We start from the raw sequence: 19,762 nt of genomic DNA, 5'->3' as shown, positions 1-19,762 counted from the left end.
TAAAGACGGGGTTGGGGGTTGGGGGGATTCTGTTGAAGAAGAAAAAGGCAGGTGACTCAGCTGTTGGTACCTGTAACCCAGGTAAGCGTTATGGCCATAAGTAACTTGTTTAATCATTCAATGTTTTATTTTATTTATGATTTTCTTACTGACTTTGAAATAAGAGAAATCTTTTATAACCCATACATTTAAAATAAAAAAAAGAATTTCAAAATAGCCTGTTTTTGACTGAAAGCGACAATTACAGTAACTGTGTTATACGATCTTTTCTTTTTATGATAATTCTCTCATGATAAATAAATGATCTTTCAATTATTTTTATGAAACAGATAATCATTTTGATATACATTGTGTTTAATTTTTATTTTAATTTGAAAGTTTGCTTTGTTTTACCGGGAAAGTATTTTTTAATGAAAAAGGTAAGAAAAAAAGTCCATGTAAATATCTTTCACTAATTAATCCTGCGTAAATGTACTGTAATTACCTATCATAGAATAATTAGCTTAATTACATTATTAACATGTATGTGAAAGGAAATTTATGAATAATCAATAAACCGTGATATTGTTGACACGGAACACGTCACGGTCTGTTGGTTTGACTGGTTCTCTCACAGTGAAAGGTTGACAAGTGTGAAGTAGCCGGGGGTCGAACACAAATAGTGTGTAAAAACAGGACTGTTAACACGTGTGTATTGGTCTGCGGATCAATCTATATTTTAAGGAATTTGCTTAATTTCCTTATTTCAAGTAAGTAAGAAACGTTCATATCATATATCAAAGAATTAATATTGTAAATGAATTCTATTCTTTTCCTTTTTTTATTGCATGTTCCTTTTTTTTTTTAATTTTATGCCATTTTTTGACGTATTGAAGGTATATTATCTTATATTTCTTTATGAAATATTATGCTAATTGAATTATCCATTTTAATAAATACTATATGGATGTATTGTTCCATATAGCTACTTAAATGTTTTTTATATATATATAATTATATATCGCATTTTACAGATAATTTTGTAACGTATAAAAAAAACAACTTGAAAACAACTTCCTCTTTGATAATATACATGTAATTAATTGGCTGAAAATCTCTTCTTCCATGTCCCTCTTTCCTAAAGTACTCATGGACTGTGTTATAAATGTGCATTGAATCACATGTGTGTCATGGTAGTTTTTGTACTTATTCAAAGTATATGGTAGGTTTTTTTTCAGATTTTTTTTCAGTATTTCTTCAGATATACCTACATGATCATGAATTTATTCTGTAAGAGATTTTCCCCACTAACAAGTCATGCACAGGTCATTGTAGGAATGGAAAATTAAATCCATTTGTCAGAGAACGTTTTATGCTGTTTCACGACAAGACATCCACAGATTACACTTAGATTACACATATGCGCTATAAATTTAACTGCATGTCTAGGATCATACTTCATAATGTACATTAATTGTGCGTCTGATACATTTTTATGTGTAAAAATTAAATGAAGAGAAACATATATAGAAGAAAAAAATGAAACAGAACTCAAGTGAATGCATTGAAAGTTTTTATTACCAAAACTTGTATTTCAACGTACACTACCTGGATGTACACGTTGGTAAATATAATTTTTGTTAAGTACCGTTAACAGGCGATGATGAAAGACTTTTGCCGGGGGGCGGATCATGTTATAATGTGTAATTTTTCATACTAAATCGGTTTTGTCAAAGCTAAGTACGCATCACATCGTCCATTTCTCGCATTCTATTAATTCACTCATTTCTCTTCTGTCAGAATTTGACAGTGTCGAAAGTCCGCTGTTGTTAATTCATAAGCTAAGATTTTTTCTCCACAAAAATCTTGTATATCTTGGCTAACAGTACAAAGAAAAAAAATATGACAGGCCATTAAAAACAAGTGCGCCTTATCAAGTCTTTCTGTACAACTATTATTTCATAATAATATGATTTCGGGTCACATGGGGTGGGGTGGGGAATGGCACAGACGGTAACCCCCCCCCCCTCTTTCACTCGATTTTCCGAATTAAAAAAATGATATATGTACTATAAAAATTGACTCACGCTATGTTCACATTCAATTTTTTTAGGCATCTTCCCAAAAAGATTACTTTTGACGATTTTCTTGGTTATTTGTTTACGATTCTATTGCATGTATAAACTTTACACCAGACGGATAACCTGATATCCTAGTTGCAAATATTCTAAATACGATTTTATATATATATATATATATATATATATATATATATATATATATATATATATATATATATATATATATATATACACTGTATATATATATATATATATATATATATATATATATTATATATATATATATATATATATATATATATATATATATATATATATATATATATAATAAGAATTTCAAGCCACTCCATATAAATGTTTCAAATAGTTATAAAAATTGTACAATATGTAAATATTCTCAACAAACTAATACCAGTTCACTAGTTAATGTGTTCTGAATCTAATATCTAATTATTATCATTTAAGTCTTATTATATTGATTTGATAGTACATGCAATTAATTCATAGTGTTGGATACATGTTTCGGCAATATATAAATGTACAGGTACATGTAGAATCCGGAAGTTAATCAAATATTAAGTTTGATGTGAACCATAATTTATAAGTCCATCGTAAGTATACGAATGATTATTTCCAACAATTTAAGACAATTTACAAGGAATTTGACACCACTCGATACTCCTCTGGATAGATCCACTGTCTCTGACTGTCATGTTATTTGTTGTAGCCTGTGACTGTCATCTATGGTACATACCTGTGTCGATCATCAGGTAACAGTGTGAAGGTGTTACATTCACGAGGAAGTACACAATGCAGACACTTATGACGAATGTACCTGTACGGAAATTCTTGTTAAGTTTCATTGTTACATGAATATAACCCCCCCCCCCACCCCCCACCCCATCCCATTCTCCTTTTCTCCCGTAGAAATCTGGATTCATCCTGTATTCTGTGAAGGCTTTTTCGCTTTATAATAGCATATCTCCTTGAAATAGTTTTTACTGTCCGATTCTCTCAAATAAATTTCTTTCAAGCTTAACATATTATTAACTGTTATAGGGTGTAAATAAAAGCATTGTTGATGTTTGTCGTCTTATATTCATACTAACAATAACGTTTCACTATTTGGTATGTTAGCTTTTTTCTTATGATATCTATATCTATATCTATATATATATATATATATATATATATATATATATATATATTCTTTTTTATAATTAATTCAAATTTCCTTACAAAACACGTCTTAACGAGAAATTGTAATAAAATTGACATCCCCTCCCCCCATATCAATAAATAAAGGAAGGCAAATAGTATTCAAACTTGTTAGTTTTAAGCTTGCTCACCAAGAAAAAAAGAAATAAACTAAATCTAAGAGTTATGCTGTTATTGTTCCTCTCTCTCTCTCTCTCTCTCTCTCTCTCTCTCTCTGTCTCTCTAGGTAAGGAATCGTTCATGTTATGCATTACTACGCTGACTAGACATCTCAGTCGTCCGTATAAGGTCCATTGCCCGCTTTTCTCATAAAATTTGGGCGATTTAGTCATTTCTGTCAATCGGAGGAAACCATATTTACCCATAAATAGTACCACAAACAAACATTTGTACACGACATTGATTTACTGTTTAGAATTTGTCATGTCTAAATGTGGCACCGTACATATATGAGTAAGTTAGCCTTTCAAATGAAAATAACTTATGAACTGTGAAAAAAAACCCTGTTTAACTATTAAGAGAAAGTGAGATAAGAAAAGGCTGAATGTCTTATAGATTATAGTAAACTTAAACTCAAAGTATCTTGATTTGAATATTTTTCGACATTTCCAAAGCATGTGATGACATTTGAGCCCCCCCCCCCCCCGTTTTCTCCGAGAGATGAAGAGAAGATTCAAGAAAAACAAAAAATTATCATACACATTTACATCGTCGCAAGCCACGGGTTTTGTGTCCATTCTATTTCCACAAACCGGGTTTGTGGAAATAGAATGGACACAAAACCCGTGGCTTGCGACGATGACACATTTACGGATATAGAGAAATGTACAATTGATTTCAGGCCTGTAGAACACAAGGGGGTGGGGGCGGGGGGGGGGGGCTTTTTTCTGAGTATAGTACATGTATTTTGCCAAAGTTAATTTTCATTTAGCTGGTTGGACCACCACTTTTTGTTGCTGTAAGGTCGAGCACTGGCAAATTAATTCCAGGATTTGGACAGTTATGATTATAATTTGCTTGTAGGATTGTTTGGGAGCCCCCCCCCCCCCCCCCAAAAAAAACAACAGCTTTTAAACCCGTTGCTAAGGGTCTGAATTTGACTCAATCTTATTCAAGGATTTCATTGTGATAGCCCAAATGCTCAGACAGGATTTCACTGCATGTAGATCTTTATGCATTGAACATATACTTTTACTTAATATGACGTTGAGTTAAAATCATGACACACAACTGGGTCATAAGGAAAAACTTATCGGTAGTAATGTTTGAAAAATAATAATAATCAATTGTTGGATAGTTGTTTGAAAAATAATAATAATCAATTGTTGGACAACTATCAATATCTAAATTCCCGGTTATATTGAGCTTTGAGATATGACTTCAAAGCTTGATAGCAACTGATAGCAAAACTGCACGTTTAACAAAAATTGAAAAAAAATATTGTGTTCTTATTGACTACAAAGGGTATTTATTCTATAAACAAGTTTTATTAATATAATTCCCATTTTCTTCTTCCTTTTTTTTTTGGGGTGGGGTGGGGGTGGGGTCCAGTTGTTTTACAGCATTCGCATAAATTGATTCGATGTTTTAGTTTGATTTTGCAGCATGAAATGTTCACAGCACCTCAATTAACTGTTTCTCTATTACTTTTAGATTATTTCCACACGTTATTAACAAGGATGTCGTAGGTGAATGGATCAAACTTGGCCAGGGAGGAAAGTGCTGAAGGGAAAGGAAACTGTCTGTTGAGCTGATCAAAATATCCTTAAATCATGAGTGTCTTAGGTAGGGTCCAAATGTGTCACGCTACAAAAATCTTTTGCTTGTTTTTTTTTTTTAATAAATACAAATGTTTATTTACATAACTCTTTTCTTATATGCATATTTTTGCATATTTTTGGGGATGTCTTTATTGCATTTAATCAATAAGTTAAATAATTAGCCAATATTGTGATCAATAAGTTGATTAATTAACCAATATTAAATACATTTTTAATTTTTTTTCCCCGTGTATCACAATATTTTGCGAAAATATTCCAAAACACTTTTATTTAATAATTTGCTAATTCCTAATTTTGCGATTATCAAGCGGTTAAGAAGAGTTATCTTTGCAATCTGTACGGTACACAATGATGAAAATTTTATTAGATTTTATTCGAATTCATTTCTGCGATTAAAAATGCAAGCAAATAAAGTGAAAATTGGATAATAGCGAAAATAATTCGTTATACAATAGTTAGTATAGCGCTTACGGAAAAAATAAAACAAAAGGACTGTATTTCAGAAGTTTTTTTACAATTGTCAATACATATACCGCCCCAGCAAAGGATAACAATACAATGCATTTAGCCAAGAGCAATTATTAATCAAATTCATGTCTACATGTATAAAATAATTTAAAGAGAGTCAAAACTACATTAAATGGAAGGTGCAGTTGTAGGGTTAAGCAAGAAATTGATATGAACAGTTACCAAAAGTTAGATATTTTAATTCCCTTAATCTTTCCATTAACTCTAAGCTAGTAAGAACCTGTGTTTTAAAGCCACCAGCATGAAAGATTTCTGAACCAGTGGGCTCTATTATCAAAGAAACATACATGTACCATGACTTACAGATTAATTAAATAATATTTTACGTACTTAAATCTACTTTATACAGACGTAAATATAAGCAAGAAAATGTCGTTCTTTGTTTTTTGATGTAGGATTTACGGTTGCAACCAGTAAAGAAGGGAGTTATAATTTTTCTCTGCAATTGCTGCAACTATTACTCTTTGCACTAACAAACAATAAAAAAAAGATATGTTTGTGAAATACTGATGCTCCCGTATGGCAGCTTCAGGCGAAAGTTAACTTAAAAAAAAAAAAAAAAACACTTACAAGAGATCAAAAATGCATGTTGTTACCAAAAGAAAGGACTTGTGTCAGTGGATATACCTGGGGTGCGTTCAACAGTGTAGCTGCTATGTAGCTACGTAAAGCTACGCTCTTGAACGGAGAGCGAGCCTAGCTGCTCGGTAGGGAGAGCTAGCATAAATATTTATGTAATACGATACATGTAGTACCAAATCCAAGATGGCCTCCTTAATTACAACTTGGCAATGCACACGATTTTAACAAAAAGGGACATTGTTTTTTTTACTTATTAATGAATTAAATGTAAATTTATGTATACATTTTCTTATATACATATACATATATATACATATATATGTGTATACATTATACATATCTTGAAATAAACTCTTTTTGTTCCAAAAATAAGTTTTTCATAATATATATTTATTCGAAATTTAACACTTTGCGGCTAGGTTAGGTGTCCGTTCAATAGAGATAGATATCTACCACCTAGCTGCTAGGTTATCCGCTACGATCTTGAACGCAGCCCAGGTAAATATGAAAGCCCAAGCACCAACCATTCAAAAATATGGTCAAGGTTAATGTTTTCTAAAAGTGGGTCAAACTCCAAGGTCAATGTCAAAGGTCAAAAATTAATGGTACACAGAGAAAGACCCTGTCAAAAGATATACGCATGCCAAATCTAAAAGCCTTAGCATCAACTGTTCAGAAGTTATGGCTAAAGTTAAAGTTTTTCAAAAGTAGGTCAAACTCCAAGGTCAAGGTCAAAGTTGTAAGTATCCTAATGAAGGTTTTGTCACAAGAAAAATACCTGTGAGATTTGAAAGCCCTAGTACTAATTGTTCAAAAGTTATGACCAAGGTTATACTTTTTTAAAAGTTGGCCAAACTCTAAGGCCAAGGTCAAATGGTCAAAAATATTTACACCCATGGAAAGGTCTAGTTACGGTGAATACACAGGTGAAAAATGAAAGCCTTAACACCAACTGTTCTAAAGATATGGCAAAGGTTAAAGTTGGGTAATTTTTTGCAAAATAGGGTCAAACTCCAAGAGCAAGGTCCATAGGTCAAATAAGTTGGTATCAAAAAGGAGGTCTTGTCACAAGAAATACACATGTGAAATATGAAAGCCATAGCTTCAACAATTCAAAAGTTATGGAAAAGGCTAAAGATTTTGAGGACAAACAGACAGACAGACGGACGGACAGGGCAAAAACTATATAACCCCGAATCTTTGATTACGGGGGCATGGCATAAAAAATCTTATTGTTTAGTTAAACACTATTTTATATGTGAGTGATAGTATATGTATATTGAAAATTTATCTTTAAGGCTAAGAGTAAACTTCTCTTCAATTAAGAATAAAAATTGTACATATTACACATACATGTATCCATGCCTTCACATTCCCCTAGTTCCATTATTCATCTCATTACATATTGTAACCATATAATTAATATACAAATACAAACTTTAAGTAGATTTTTTGAAACATGTTTTAACTTATCATGATTTTTAACGACTTTTTTTTTTTTTTAAAAAATGTGCACTGTCTTTCAGCAGAATGTCCACCATTATTAAGCCTGCCAAAAACTGAAACGGCTCATGAAACACCGAATGTCATACTCAACACACGTGATCGATATTTTGGAGCGGAAGTCACAATTTCCTGTCCAGGCGATTATCACGTAGTTGGAAAAAACGCTGCAAAATGCTTAGAGTCTGGAAGCTGGGATCTCGATAGACTACCGCACTGTTCTGGTGTGATCTCTATTTGATATGATTATTTAAAATGAAATAACAAAAAATTAAACAAAAATCTGTAAATACTGCAGATAAATTGTAGCTTTACAGACATTTTAAATATCTTTGTTTTTAAACTTGAAGCTAACTTTTATTTCATTTTATGATTTTGCAATCATATGCCTCAGCTATTTCTAAACATTCTGCTATTTGGGTTTATACTATTCCATTTGTTTTATTGGGGAAAACAGGTAGTTACATCATAACAACTGATTTTTTTTCAGATATAACTTATGGAGTACCTGATTCAACAAAGCTCTACATCGCTGTCTTTGCGAGCTGTGGTGTCCTTGTCATACTCTCCTTTGCCATCCTCATCGCAAGAATTCTCTGTGTTTTTCGACGGCCACTTGCACAAAGGTAGCGCTTTAGCAAGGTTTAGAACATGACTCATATTTACCGAATAATGTTCACTAATACACGATTATAACGACAACGTTTATAACGAATTCCCGCTTACAGCCAAGTGGTTTTTCCCCGTGGTTTTAAAACGCATTGTTAACAGATGTAGCGAATGACGTTTATAACAATAAAAATTGTCGGTCCCTGACGGTTCGCTATTACCGTTTTTTATTATACCAGTACCAATAAAGCTTTTTGCCTGACGGCACGTGCGTCAGGCAGTATAAGGATTAATTTTTCAAGGATCCGAAACTAAGCGATCATTCTTAATGAACTAGATTTTATGCAAGCTGATTTACATCGGAATTTGTTACCTGCATTTAAACAAATACAGTTTGCAGAAGAAAGAATCATATAACTGATGCAAAATAATGAAGTGTTAAATTCCTTCAGTTTTTTTGCTTGCACATGTTTATTCTTTGCGATTCTTTGTACAGACATGTCCGTCTAACATTTTTTCTGCGTTTCTAAACTACTGGATCAGTCCATTTGCCTTCTACGAAAGGGGTGACACAATCATTTCGCGCCAAATGTCACATGTAAATTATCTTCGCGCCTTTTTCTTGGGTTGTTCTATTGAATGGGTGTGATAACTTCTAAGGAAATAAATGAAGTTTATTCTTTTAACATGATTCTTAAGCTCCAGAGTTTTTATTGACGGTAAATTTTAAGTCATTTTTTAAGAGAACACATTGAATATGGACAGGCAACACTAAAGCAATGGATCTGCTGATTATTCTTACTATTTATCCATAAGTGGACTAGACTTATCATAAACAAACTCCCTCCACCTAGTGAATGGGATATCCCTTCTTGATTCAGTCTGTTTTCCACCTAGCCTTTCTTTCAATATTTTCAATACGTTACAAGGTTAGGTTTTTAAAAAAGCTTAGAAAGTCAGTGAGTAGCATATTACTTCATGCTTTGTGATGAACAAGGGTTTCCTTTTAATACAGTGACAAGAGTGTAGGTCAGTACCCGTAGAGGAATGGTCTTCACTCCTGTAAGGTTCTAAGTAAAGAATCGGTAAAATGAAGAAGACATCATGATCTCTACTGGTTTTCATTTCATAAAAGCACGTTATTATAAATATGAGAAAGGTCCTGAAATCGATTGAAAAGAAAAAACTAAACAATTTCAAAACTGTATATAAAGATGTATTTTTAAACTCATTTATAATACATGTATATGGTAAGAACATCATCGCCTGAGTTTTGTCCGGGGGAGGGGGGGGGGGTGTTATTAGTATCTTGTTTTGCGCTAGCTATATATAAAGTGTACAGGTCATGATTTCTAGGGCAGCATTGAAGCATTTTTGTCTCAAACACTTCAAGACAACTTTCCCAGTTAAAACTGTTCATAATTTACTTCGTACTGACCAGGTAGTGTGCATGAAGAAGCGCGCCCTCTAGTAAGAGAATACATGTAATATGAATTTCTTTTAAACGAATCATCTAACTATTTTTCCCAGAATTATCGGTGGCAGATCCAGGAATTTCATAACGGGAGGGCGCAGTAAAAGGCAGGGGATCTGGGGGCTGTATTGAAACCCCAGAGGGTCCAGGGCAAAGCCCTGATAGGGGTTCGGGGGCGAAGACCCCGGAAGCTGACGAATTCTTACAAATAAGAGGTTTTTTTCCCCTTGATTTTAGGAAAATGAACATATAAGTTCTACATACAAAAAATTCAAACGGGGGTTGGGAAGGGGGTTGGGGGGGGGGAGGGGGCGCACGCCCGGCGTGCCGGATCCGCCTTTGATTATAATCTACGCTAGCGCACTTGCAGTTTCATCCCAACGTAACTTGTCAGCCCGTGGGCTAACTAATAAATGACCAATAAGTGGCATGTCTTAGATATTCGTTAATCTGTAGTATTTGGTTATGACTCCACATTTATGAAAGTCAATTGTACATCTTGTGTAATGAAGTATCGCAACTATGTCGCTCCTTGATGACGGAAACGTTTAGCACCTCTCTTGAATATACGTTCCATAGGTATTGATTGATTAGTCAGGCAAGCTTTTTGAAAAGCTATTACTTGTACTCTTTTTACTTTTTCGCAGGAAACTAACCTAAATGGTAAGTTGAATGCCGATCCCGATCAGAATCAAGTACATTGAAATTTTCGGATTTTATTTGTTAAAACATAAATTAAAAAATCGAAGCGGGGGAGTGGAAGTTGGTGGTGTTTAAAATCGCAAAAGACGGATATGAACTTATAGGTCCAATAAACCTGTGAAATGACGAATTAGTTGTAACTGGATTATTGACCGTTAAGACGATGTAATTTGCTGCGTTTAGATGAACAACTTAGCACAAATAAGGATTTAATTTTTTCCCCTAAACTCTGGCGGGAAGAATAAAGGGTCCATTATTTTGCCTCTGCGTGGGTTCTGTTCTCATTCAAAACCACCGTTTATTCCCCGAACACGATTTTTTTTACTTATAAAATAATTTCAAGAAATGAATATTTCTTAAGATATCATCAGGCATGACTAAGTCATAGAATCTACTTAGTATTTAACTCGAATTGGCGTACGGTGCCATTGAAATGGTGAAATTTTTATTACGTGATATTAACTACTGGAATAGTTATAAGATTGTACGTCCATTTTCCTTAAAAATAGCGTAGATGTCATAGTTATTACAATCCATACTGTAAAGTTTATTTATTTAAGGTCAAAATACGTTTGATACATCCATTTTTACGACCCGTTAAGCTTTTCGACAGTTGTCTCCTATGAATTCTCAATATCACTATTAAATGGTGATTTTTACTGCGATAACCTAAGTTATGGACGTTTTATTACCTATGATCGACTGTTTTTAAGTCATTGAAACAGTAAAACGGTAATAATATATATATATATATATATATATATATATATATATATATATATATATATATATATATATATATATATATATATATATATATATATTGTTTAATTTTTTAGAAATTTCAAAACGTGACAAAAATCTTTTAACATTTCAGCTCTAGAGATGATCTAGGTAAGAGCACGGAATCTGTGGCCTCCATTAGATATTTCCCACAAGACGCACAGTATCAGGAAACCGTGATAGATATGCCTCAGAAGGACGGACGGTTCGAGAGTTTCTGTAATCCAGGCTATGTGAGCAACGAGGCGTATCCACAGACACGCTGGCATACTGAGCATGCGCATAATGGCTGGAGAGGCAGACAGTCAAGTTATGATAGTTCATTCGAAAATGAATCATCATTAGGTTATATGTAAGTGAAAATACTCAGAAAGCTGACATAAAGTTCTGTTTTAACGAAGAACTATTATAGCAACACACCTGTTAATACACTATCAGCATTTAGTATGATTCTTTATCTTAGAGTAGACGAACCGGATGATACGCAGCGGGCATGGAATTCCACCGGAAGCACAGATGTTTATGAAAACGACAGGTATTCTGTTATTTCAAAAGATACAATCAATGCACTCATTCAATCTTGTCGCAATGTACTTAACAGAAAAGGTTTTTTTCTTCTCTTTATTTAAGGACAAGTAATTCTAAGAAAATACTGAGACTTTTACTGTAGAAAATTTCTATATATAATTCATTTTTTTTAGAAATATAAATCAACCACATGCTCAAGTAAGAAATTTTTGTTTTCTTTTGCAGATACAACAGACTATCTCGTCAGTCCCGAATACAAGAAGTTATTGAAGATGATAGGACGCCATTTTAATTGTCTGCTGTAATTCAACACTGACAAAATCTGGCACTGTTTGACGTTTTTGCAAAATCTGCTTCCATTGGATACATGTATAGATTCTGTGCCCGGGTGGACATGGACTCTTAGTAGCAAAGCTTCTTTTTGATAGTGCCCTTTACAAAAAAACATTTTAATATTTTTTATGAAAAATTGATGTATGACAATTAAAATAGTCTTGTTACAGATTTTTCTGTGACAAGATAAAATATGTCAGAAAGGACACTAACTCTGTGCTGCATTATTTATTGTATTTCATATTGACCTGTGATATTCTTTATTATTGTTCTACTTTGATAATTAATGTGTAGATATCTCTATTACTATACATAAAATACAAATAAGTTGAGGTTGATATTCCTTACAATATTCCAAAAGTTGAGGTTGATTTTCCTTACAATATTCCAAAAGTTGAGGTTGATATTCCTTACAATATTCCAAAAGTGAATGCTACATACATGGAAGTCATGCCGTATTTTAAAAGAATGAATTTAAGGGGTGCCTATAGTACGTATACAATTATAATACGAAGTAGTGTATACAAGAACCGTAAACTGGTCCAGCCGAGGTTGAAATCATGTTACTTGTGTAACTTTTAAATTAATTACCGTCTTCCTTGGAAGACGGTATACAGAGTTGAAGTATTTTACAGTCTTCGGACTATGCACTTCCTCTCTTTTGTGATTGGTAGAAATTGCATGATGAGAAAATTTTCTATTATTTCATTGGTTGAAATGCTGTTCAAGACAAGGGAGATAATTTTCTGATGCTCTAATTTTCGTACGACTTAACAATTTTTCAAGATTTTCAATCGTAAAAAAATATGACAAAACGAACAGTGGAAATTGGCAGTAATTAACATGCTAGCTAGTTTTTAAATAGCAATTACCAAAAAAGAAAGTTTCCATATTTTCATTGTTAACAGAATTGATCTTTATTGCATGCAAGTTTAACAGCTTGTATGTATTCTTTTCCCCTTTGTTTTGCACTGTCTTTCTAATATCGGCAGAACTCGGCAACACCTCGGCTGATTCGCCTCATCTACATATCACAAAGGTGACGGAATCAGCCGAGGTTTGCCGAATGATCTCGGCAGCAGTGTTGAAGTTTACGGAGACAGTCGAGCATCTGTTAACTTTCACTTGGTAAGGTTTGTCAGAAAAAACTATGAAGAAATACAAAGCCAAGAAATTTTCAAGAATTATACGGCCAGATAGGTTTAGGTCAGTTTACTGTTTAAGGTTGTTGCTAAAGACGGTAAGCTTTTTGAAAAAGCTCTACTTGTTCATTTTAATAATTATATTAATTTTCTGCCATTAATGTAAGAAAAGAAGAAATCCTGTATTTTTTTTTTTTTAAATGGCATCAAATTGTTCAAACTGGGGGAAAAAGTCCGGCGGATTCATACATTTTTGATGCTTCATATTGTGAGATAGGCAACATAAGTTATCAAAAAATATATAGTCTCCATTTGTTGTTTTTTTTTTCAATTAAAAAGGGCGTTACAATCAAAAGGAAGTACAAGTAATTTGAAGCTGAACATTTTTAGTTACAGATGGTTTTCAAAACCCTGATCTAACTAGGTTTAGAAATCTTTTTTAATGCTTTAAATGTTTTAAAAAGAAATAACGGTGAAAAATTCAGCAAATTTGAAAATATAACTCCATGTGAGTAACATTTTCTAGTCGTAACTTCCGCATGAATGAGAATGTGAGCACTGAGGACTTATTAATGAGCACAGTTCCTTTTCAAATAATAACATGTACATGTGGACAAGATGTTTTTCGTGTACCAGTACACAGCTATATATATATCCGAACAACAATATATGTATCCGTTCCCTTTTTCCGGAAGCTGTCACCTCGATGTTTATTTCATTGTAAAGGAAGGGCAAGTTTTTATTTCATTTTACTGAATTGTTTATTTTTTAGGTATTCGTTTAATTTTTTCATTTAAATCTCTCTCTCTCTCTCTCTCTCTCTCTCTCTCTCTCTCTCTCTCTCTCTCTCCTTTTTCCCTTTAGATTTGCACGCTATCACGTAATTTCATTCCAGTGTTGAGATGATCAGTAAAGCAGTTCAAGATAAAATTCGAATTTTCTCTCTTGCGTATTTTCAATCAAATTTTATGTACGATTAAACATTAGTTATATAATAACAAACGAAAGAATTGACTAGACTAAATATGACTTTTGGGCACATATTTACACGTGTTTCACATTAAACAGCTAAATAAATGTGTAAAAAAAAATCATGAGACTCAGGTATAACTTTATTCAGTATATTGCCATACACACGGCTTAAGATATTGATTTAAAAAAAATGTTGAAAATGAGTGACAAGCCTTAGCGATCGCCCATTGCAAGGGGATGCTCCGCTTTTTCTATAAGTGTATACATGTAGCATGTGTGTCTCGTTTGGGGCTTTGCACGGGGTCAGTGTTTGGTCAGTTACCTTAAAGGCATTGAAGAAGGTTGATTTGTAAAGTTGCCAGAGACTATGAGAGAGACACTGAATCAGATGTAATTTAACAAGACAAAATTGAAGCTTTTTTTTCTTGTAACTTCTTTTATCTGACAGTCGTATACAGATTTTTTTTTATATTATGAATGTGTCTGAAACTGTGAATTCGGGATATTCATATTTGAATTCGTTAGACTACGTGTATGTATTCCTTTGCATTAAATGTCATCACCTTTTTACCCTTAGCCTGGGTATAATTATCTATATATCATCACCAATATTTTAATATTGCTATACAAAAATCTTTCATGATTTAGAAGGTCATTAAATACAATGAATGGAAATCTCTTCTATATTAGGCCTATGAAAATTTCAATTTTGTTTCTTCTAACTAAATAATTGAATTTTTATTAGTAAATTTATCTAATTAGCAATTAACTATTGTTTTAGTGTGGAAAGAATATTTACTCTGACATCAGAGAAAATGGAATTCAAGTCTAGCGACTCTGAGTACATTGAAATGACCAGACAAGGTCTCGATATTGAGATAGAAAGTGTCTATGACGTCATTCCAGCGGATGATCATGACGGAAAACATACACACGTTTCCAATGGTACGAAATTAAAAGGAGTCAACCGGGATTTTATTGTGTGAAAACTACAACAGAAAATTTTAAGTTTTTAATTCTATATCAAATGTAAGTTAAATTAACTTCAATATACATGCCAAGTTTAGGGAAAATCTATCGTCTGAGTTTTAGGGACCGTCTCAAAATACAGGTATATGTACATTTTCTATAGGATTAGACGGGGAAAGTGCTAGTTTTTCGCACTTCAAAGCATTTTACAAATACTACAATATACTTTTTGCCTAATTTATAATATATAATTAGTAATACTACATAAAACATTAAATGTAAGAAACACAAAAATTCTATTGTGATAAGGAATTTGTAGGCAATTTTAAAACTAAAGGTCAAAATATTCAAGACCGTTAGGCAAAAAAAAAAAAAAAAAAAAAAAAAAAAAAAAAATTGGGAGGGGCATAACACTCCCATCTCCCCGCCCCAATCCTCGTCTCTACGTTCCTTATACTTGATTCATTCGTATTTTGAAGACACTGACGTTTATCTTACACCTGCTTCGTGTCAACGCCTTTATGAACCATCAGCTATTACTCAAAATAAAGGGCAAGGAACAACGAATCACAGTGGAGGATCTAGGATTAAACTGTATCTTCTGATAGGGTGCGGTATGGCCCTCGTCTGTCTGTCGGTCGGTATAACGCTAGTAACAATTTATACAGGTAAAAAAAAAATACTAATACTTTATATGCAAAAGGTTTAACTTCAAAAATATTGATAATAAAAGTAAATGAAATATAAAAATTTGATATGACCTCGCATGTTTGACCTTGCATGTTTAATAACATTCAATATTTATTTATCTTTCAAAGTGAATGTAATGAAGGAAACAGATCCTGGTGATAACAATAAACCAGATCCAGATTTTGATATGGAGTTGGGTAAGTCAATTTTTTAGAATATTTAAATCCTGGTGTTTGCATACTATTTCAAAAATATTTCAATTTTTCAGTTACAAAAAATACTTCATCTTTCAGATAAAAAGCCTGCATCTAAAAAAAAAAAACAAATAAGAAGTAGGCCATTCAAACATTTAATCAAATAAGTATTTACTACTCAGACAGATTTCCAATCTTTATACTGATTGAGATTATCTATCAATAGTTGAACTACTATTTTATTGTATTCTTTTCATATTCAAGTTACAATTTCCATCAAGCTAAAGTAATATTCTATAATTCTTCGTGTATCATAACTTAACTCACACCTTTCTCATCAGTCTAGGGTAAAAATACCTGATTTGGGAGGATAGATTTAGGAATGATTTTGTGCCAGCCATGTTTGGACGTGAACATTAACCGAAATCAACCGAAATACTGTTTAATATGACACCTGCATATAACCTCAAAATTCGTGCTTTCCACTATAATATCATTTTCCTAATGAATGATGAATATATTATGCGATAAAGAAAGTTTCATGCAAATCCATTTCCAATTAGGAGAAAAATTGACGACGTTTTGTAACTGGAGTATTCGCAAATTTCTAGAAATATGTCAAAGTTGAACTGAATTATCTTGCTTGTTTGAAAACAATGCATATTGATTCACAAAAAATAATACTAAATGTTAATTAGGTTTCTTTATTAATATCAAACTCAAGGTAATAGCCCTGGTAAGCAAGGGGGGGGGGGGGGGAGTAAAAACACATCATCAAAAGCTCATGATAGTAGCTTTTGCTTAAGTAGAATTGATTTGCCTTAATAAAAATGCACACTTCTTTATTGATCACTGTATTCCAAATTCGCCGACATTCAAACATACCTAGAAATTTTATTCTTTTTATGCTTTTAGTATAGTTTCTTTATTTTCAAGGCTTTAAAATTATTTATGAGTTTAATAATAGTAATAATTATCGATGGTGATTGTACGCTATTTGTTAAGGTGCTCTCCAATTTTTTATGGATTTCAACCCGATACCTCGAAATTCGGCCGCTGTATGATCAAGATAGATTTACTGAGATGAAATCAGGACTAATTTTCGATGCAACATTTAACTCCAAAGAACAGCAATGATGGCCAAAAAAGCCATTAACTTTCATTTTCCGTCTAAACACACCAGATTAAACCTGAAATTTTCTACTACTTTTATTTTGCTTAATATGATAAAGTTTGGTTTTACTGCAAGTTGTGCCATGGTATTCTATGCTATATATTTTTATCAAAAATACACAACTCTTATTATTAAGACACTTAATGCCAAACTCTCCTAAATCGTCATTTCCCAGTCATTAATTTGATATTTAACTTAATTTCAGAAACATTTCAGATTTATTTTATTCCAGATATACGGAAGCTAGTGAAAGCTGCACTGTTCACTAACACTGCGATCAACTATCATGTTCTAAAACTGCTGCCACCATATTTGAATCCTCTAGATTTTACCTTCGAAGTATTTAATGCAGATCGGATTCCTTTCCGAGTGAATGAACGAGGAATAGTGTTAGTAAAAGGTGCTTTAACAGCAACAGAGTATGAATTTATTGTCAAGATAACTAATCAACGCTCCAGAGAGTCTGTATTGGTAACAGTGATTGTCAGATGTAGGGACCCAAATGGACCTGTTTTATCTTCTGTGGAATCGGATAAAATTGGAATCATTAGTTTTTCTAGCATTTATTCACATTCAGGAGTTAGTAACATCCCTTTGACCTCCAACAATGAAAGGTTTCCAGAGACTTACTTTAACTGGATTAGCTCTCCAGAATTAGCGATCAGTCCGTCTGAAGTACGTTATTCAACTCATCAAATGTCGCCGGAAATTACAACTGACACGAAGACAACACAGTTCTTGGCAACAAATGCATTTACAACCTTTAGTGTGTCTTCAATATTTATTTTGGACTCATTTGATAGTTTTGTTTCGACACAAGAGCCCACTGTTAATTCGATATTCTATACCGCACAATATCACATACTCTCTCCATCGTTCAATGAAGTAACGGAAAGAAGAAGCAACCAGTACACATACTCACTTACACCTAGCTTATCGAGCTACGCTTCTACTATTTCGACAATTACTTAGCTCTATGAAGGACAATGCTGAAATATTTAATAACCAGGCATAGAAAAAAAATGTATCACCTCATATGGCATATGAAATTAGAAAAATGAGTTTTGCCTACTTAAGAATAAAAAATTAAAAAAAGATTTTTACATATGTGTTTCTCTTGATCTTGTTTTTCTTGCACAAGTACGCGGTAACGGGGAATTTCTTTTTCGAAGAAATGCATGTTTGACTTGATGTGAGTTTATATGCTCTTCGACCATTTTTTTTAACCAACAAGATCCCCTATTTTTATTCAACAAATGATGCCATTTTAAAGCATAATTATGCATAGCTAAAAATGGAAGCTTTTCTCCATTTCAAGAAAATTAAGAGACCCAAAATACACGAGCTAAACTGGCATGTTATACTATTTTAAAACCGATACGAATGTATCATTTGACAAGAAAATTGTCGATGAGATCTTAAAAAATGGGCTACATGTATATATTTTTGTCACTGCATTCGTCACTGCTTTGAGATATAAAATGGCAAAAATCTTTATGTTGCATAAGTTGTAATCATCAACTCATGAATTCCAACTCAAAGTTAGTGATCAATGGACCACAAAACATAGTATATGAGTCGATTTTAAGTTGTTGCTTTGCTCTGTTTACAACTTTAAAACAAAATCATTGACACGTGGACTTAAGAGTTACTCTTGTTATTTAAAAGAGCACCACACAAAAAATGTGTAAATAACACTTGAATTAACATTGATAATTCTTTCCTTCCCTTCTTTGGCGAAATAAAAATTATCAAAACAAATATCAGCTTATGATTAACAACAAAGGCAATGAAACTTTTATTATATTAGATCGTTCAATATCAGAACCAGGCAATAATATGACTTCTCATTCTGCTTTCGATCTAAACATAAGGTTGTTTTGAATAGATACAAAGATATCTTCAATTTGTAAGAAATCGTTTACTTTTCTAAAGTCATCTTCATTTCCAAATAATACGAAAACAAACTGAGCAGCTCTTATTTTCACGTCTAGTATTTCGTTCTTGCCGTCACTCCAATAGTATCTTTGATTTTCCCCAGAGGTTTGGAAGGAACAGCATATCCTTTTGCTAGAATGCTTTTTACCACTATCGAATGTTTTCATTGGAGACAGATCAGTTTTCTTCCCAGCTCCCATATTTTCTTTACTAGTTCAGGTCTACCCAGATACACTGCTAGGTGTAAGGCAGAGGGTAACTCAGTGTCGTTACGATGGAATGCAATACTTTTGTTATGGCCGAGGACAACATCGAGATTATCTATATCGTTATGTATAACTAAGTAATGAACGATGTTATTTCCAAATTCGTCAAGTGGTACTGCTATTTCATCCCTTTTAACTTCGTTTTCGTTTTTTAGCTCGTATTCTAGAACGTTTTTGAATTCAGAACTTGGGGGGAAAGAAATATGAAAATCTGGCATATCCATTAGGGGCACCAGACTGCTTTTGTTTTCTGCAAAGCATATATCTTCATTGCCATATCTCATTCCTAACAAAGTTGTTTGTAAACCTGTATAGT

General features: G+C 32.9%; 1 protein-coding gene across 3 annotated transcripts; it reads left to right on the top strand.

Moving 5' to 3' along the window:
- Positions 1 to 695: 695 nt before the first annotated feature.
- On the top strand, positions 696 to 12,346 carry LOC133193337 (uncharacterized). Of its 3 annotated transcripts, none has more exons than XM_061329279.1 (7): positions 696 to 749; positions 4,932 to 5,063; positions 7,696 to 7,896; positions 8,163 to 8,298; positions 11,335 to 11,592; positions 11,704 to 11,775; positions 11,994 to 12,346. In XM_061329279.1, exons 2-7 carry the CDS (start codon positions 5,051 to 5,053, stop codon positions 12,058 to 12,060), a joined length of 747 nt encoding a protein of 248 aa, XP_061185263.1. In that variant the 5' UTR covers positions 696 to 749; positions 4,932 to 5,050; the 3' UTR covers positions 12,061 to 12,346. The 3 variants fall into 3 exon arrangements, with proteins under 3 accessions (XP_061185263.1, XP_061185264.1, XP_061185262.1); XM_061329280.1 differs by lacking the exon at positions 696 to 749 and adding an exon at positions 2,649 to 2,897 and having other exon boundaries at positions 7,699 to 7,896; XM_061329278.1 differs by lacking the exon at positions 696 to 749 and adding an exon at positions 2,649 to 2,897.
- Positions 12,347 to 19,762: the final 7,416 nt, after the last annotated feature.

Source organism: Saccostrea echinata, unplaced genomic scaffold, assembly GCF_033153115.1.
Source record: "Saccostrea echinata isolate AGI-Se365-2 ecotype Australia unplaced genomic scaffold, CSIRO_AGI_Sech_v1 ptg000027l, whole genome shotgun sequence".
Classification (NCBI taxonomy): domain Eukaryota; kingdom Metazoa; phylum Mollusca; class Bivalvia; order Ostreida; family Ostreidae; genus Saccostrea; species Saccostrea echinata.
The sequence above is the reverse complement of the archived record's forward strand: the minus strand, read 5'-3'. Positions and strand labels throughout refer to the sequence as shown.

Coding starts and splice junctions, on each gene's coding strand:
- LOC133193337 (XM_061329279.1), top strand. Junction 7,897..8,162: donor TAGACTACCGCACTGTTCTG/GTGTGATCTCTA, acceptor ATTTTTTTTCAG/ATATAACTTATGGAGTACCT. Junction 8,299..11,334: donor CGACGGCCACTTGCACAAAG/GTAGCGCTTTAG, acceptor TTAACATTTCAG/CTCTAGAGATGATCTAGGTA.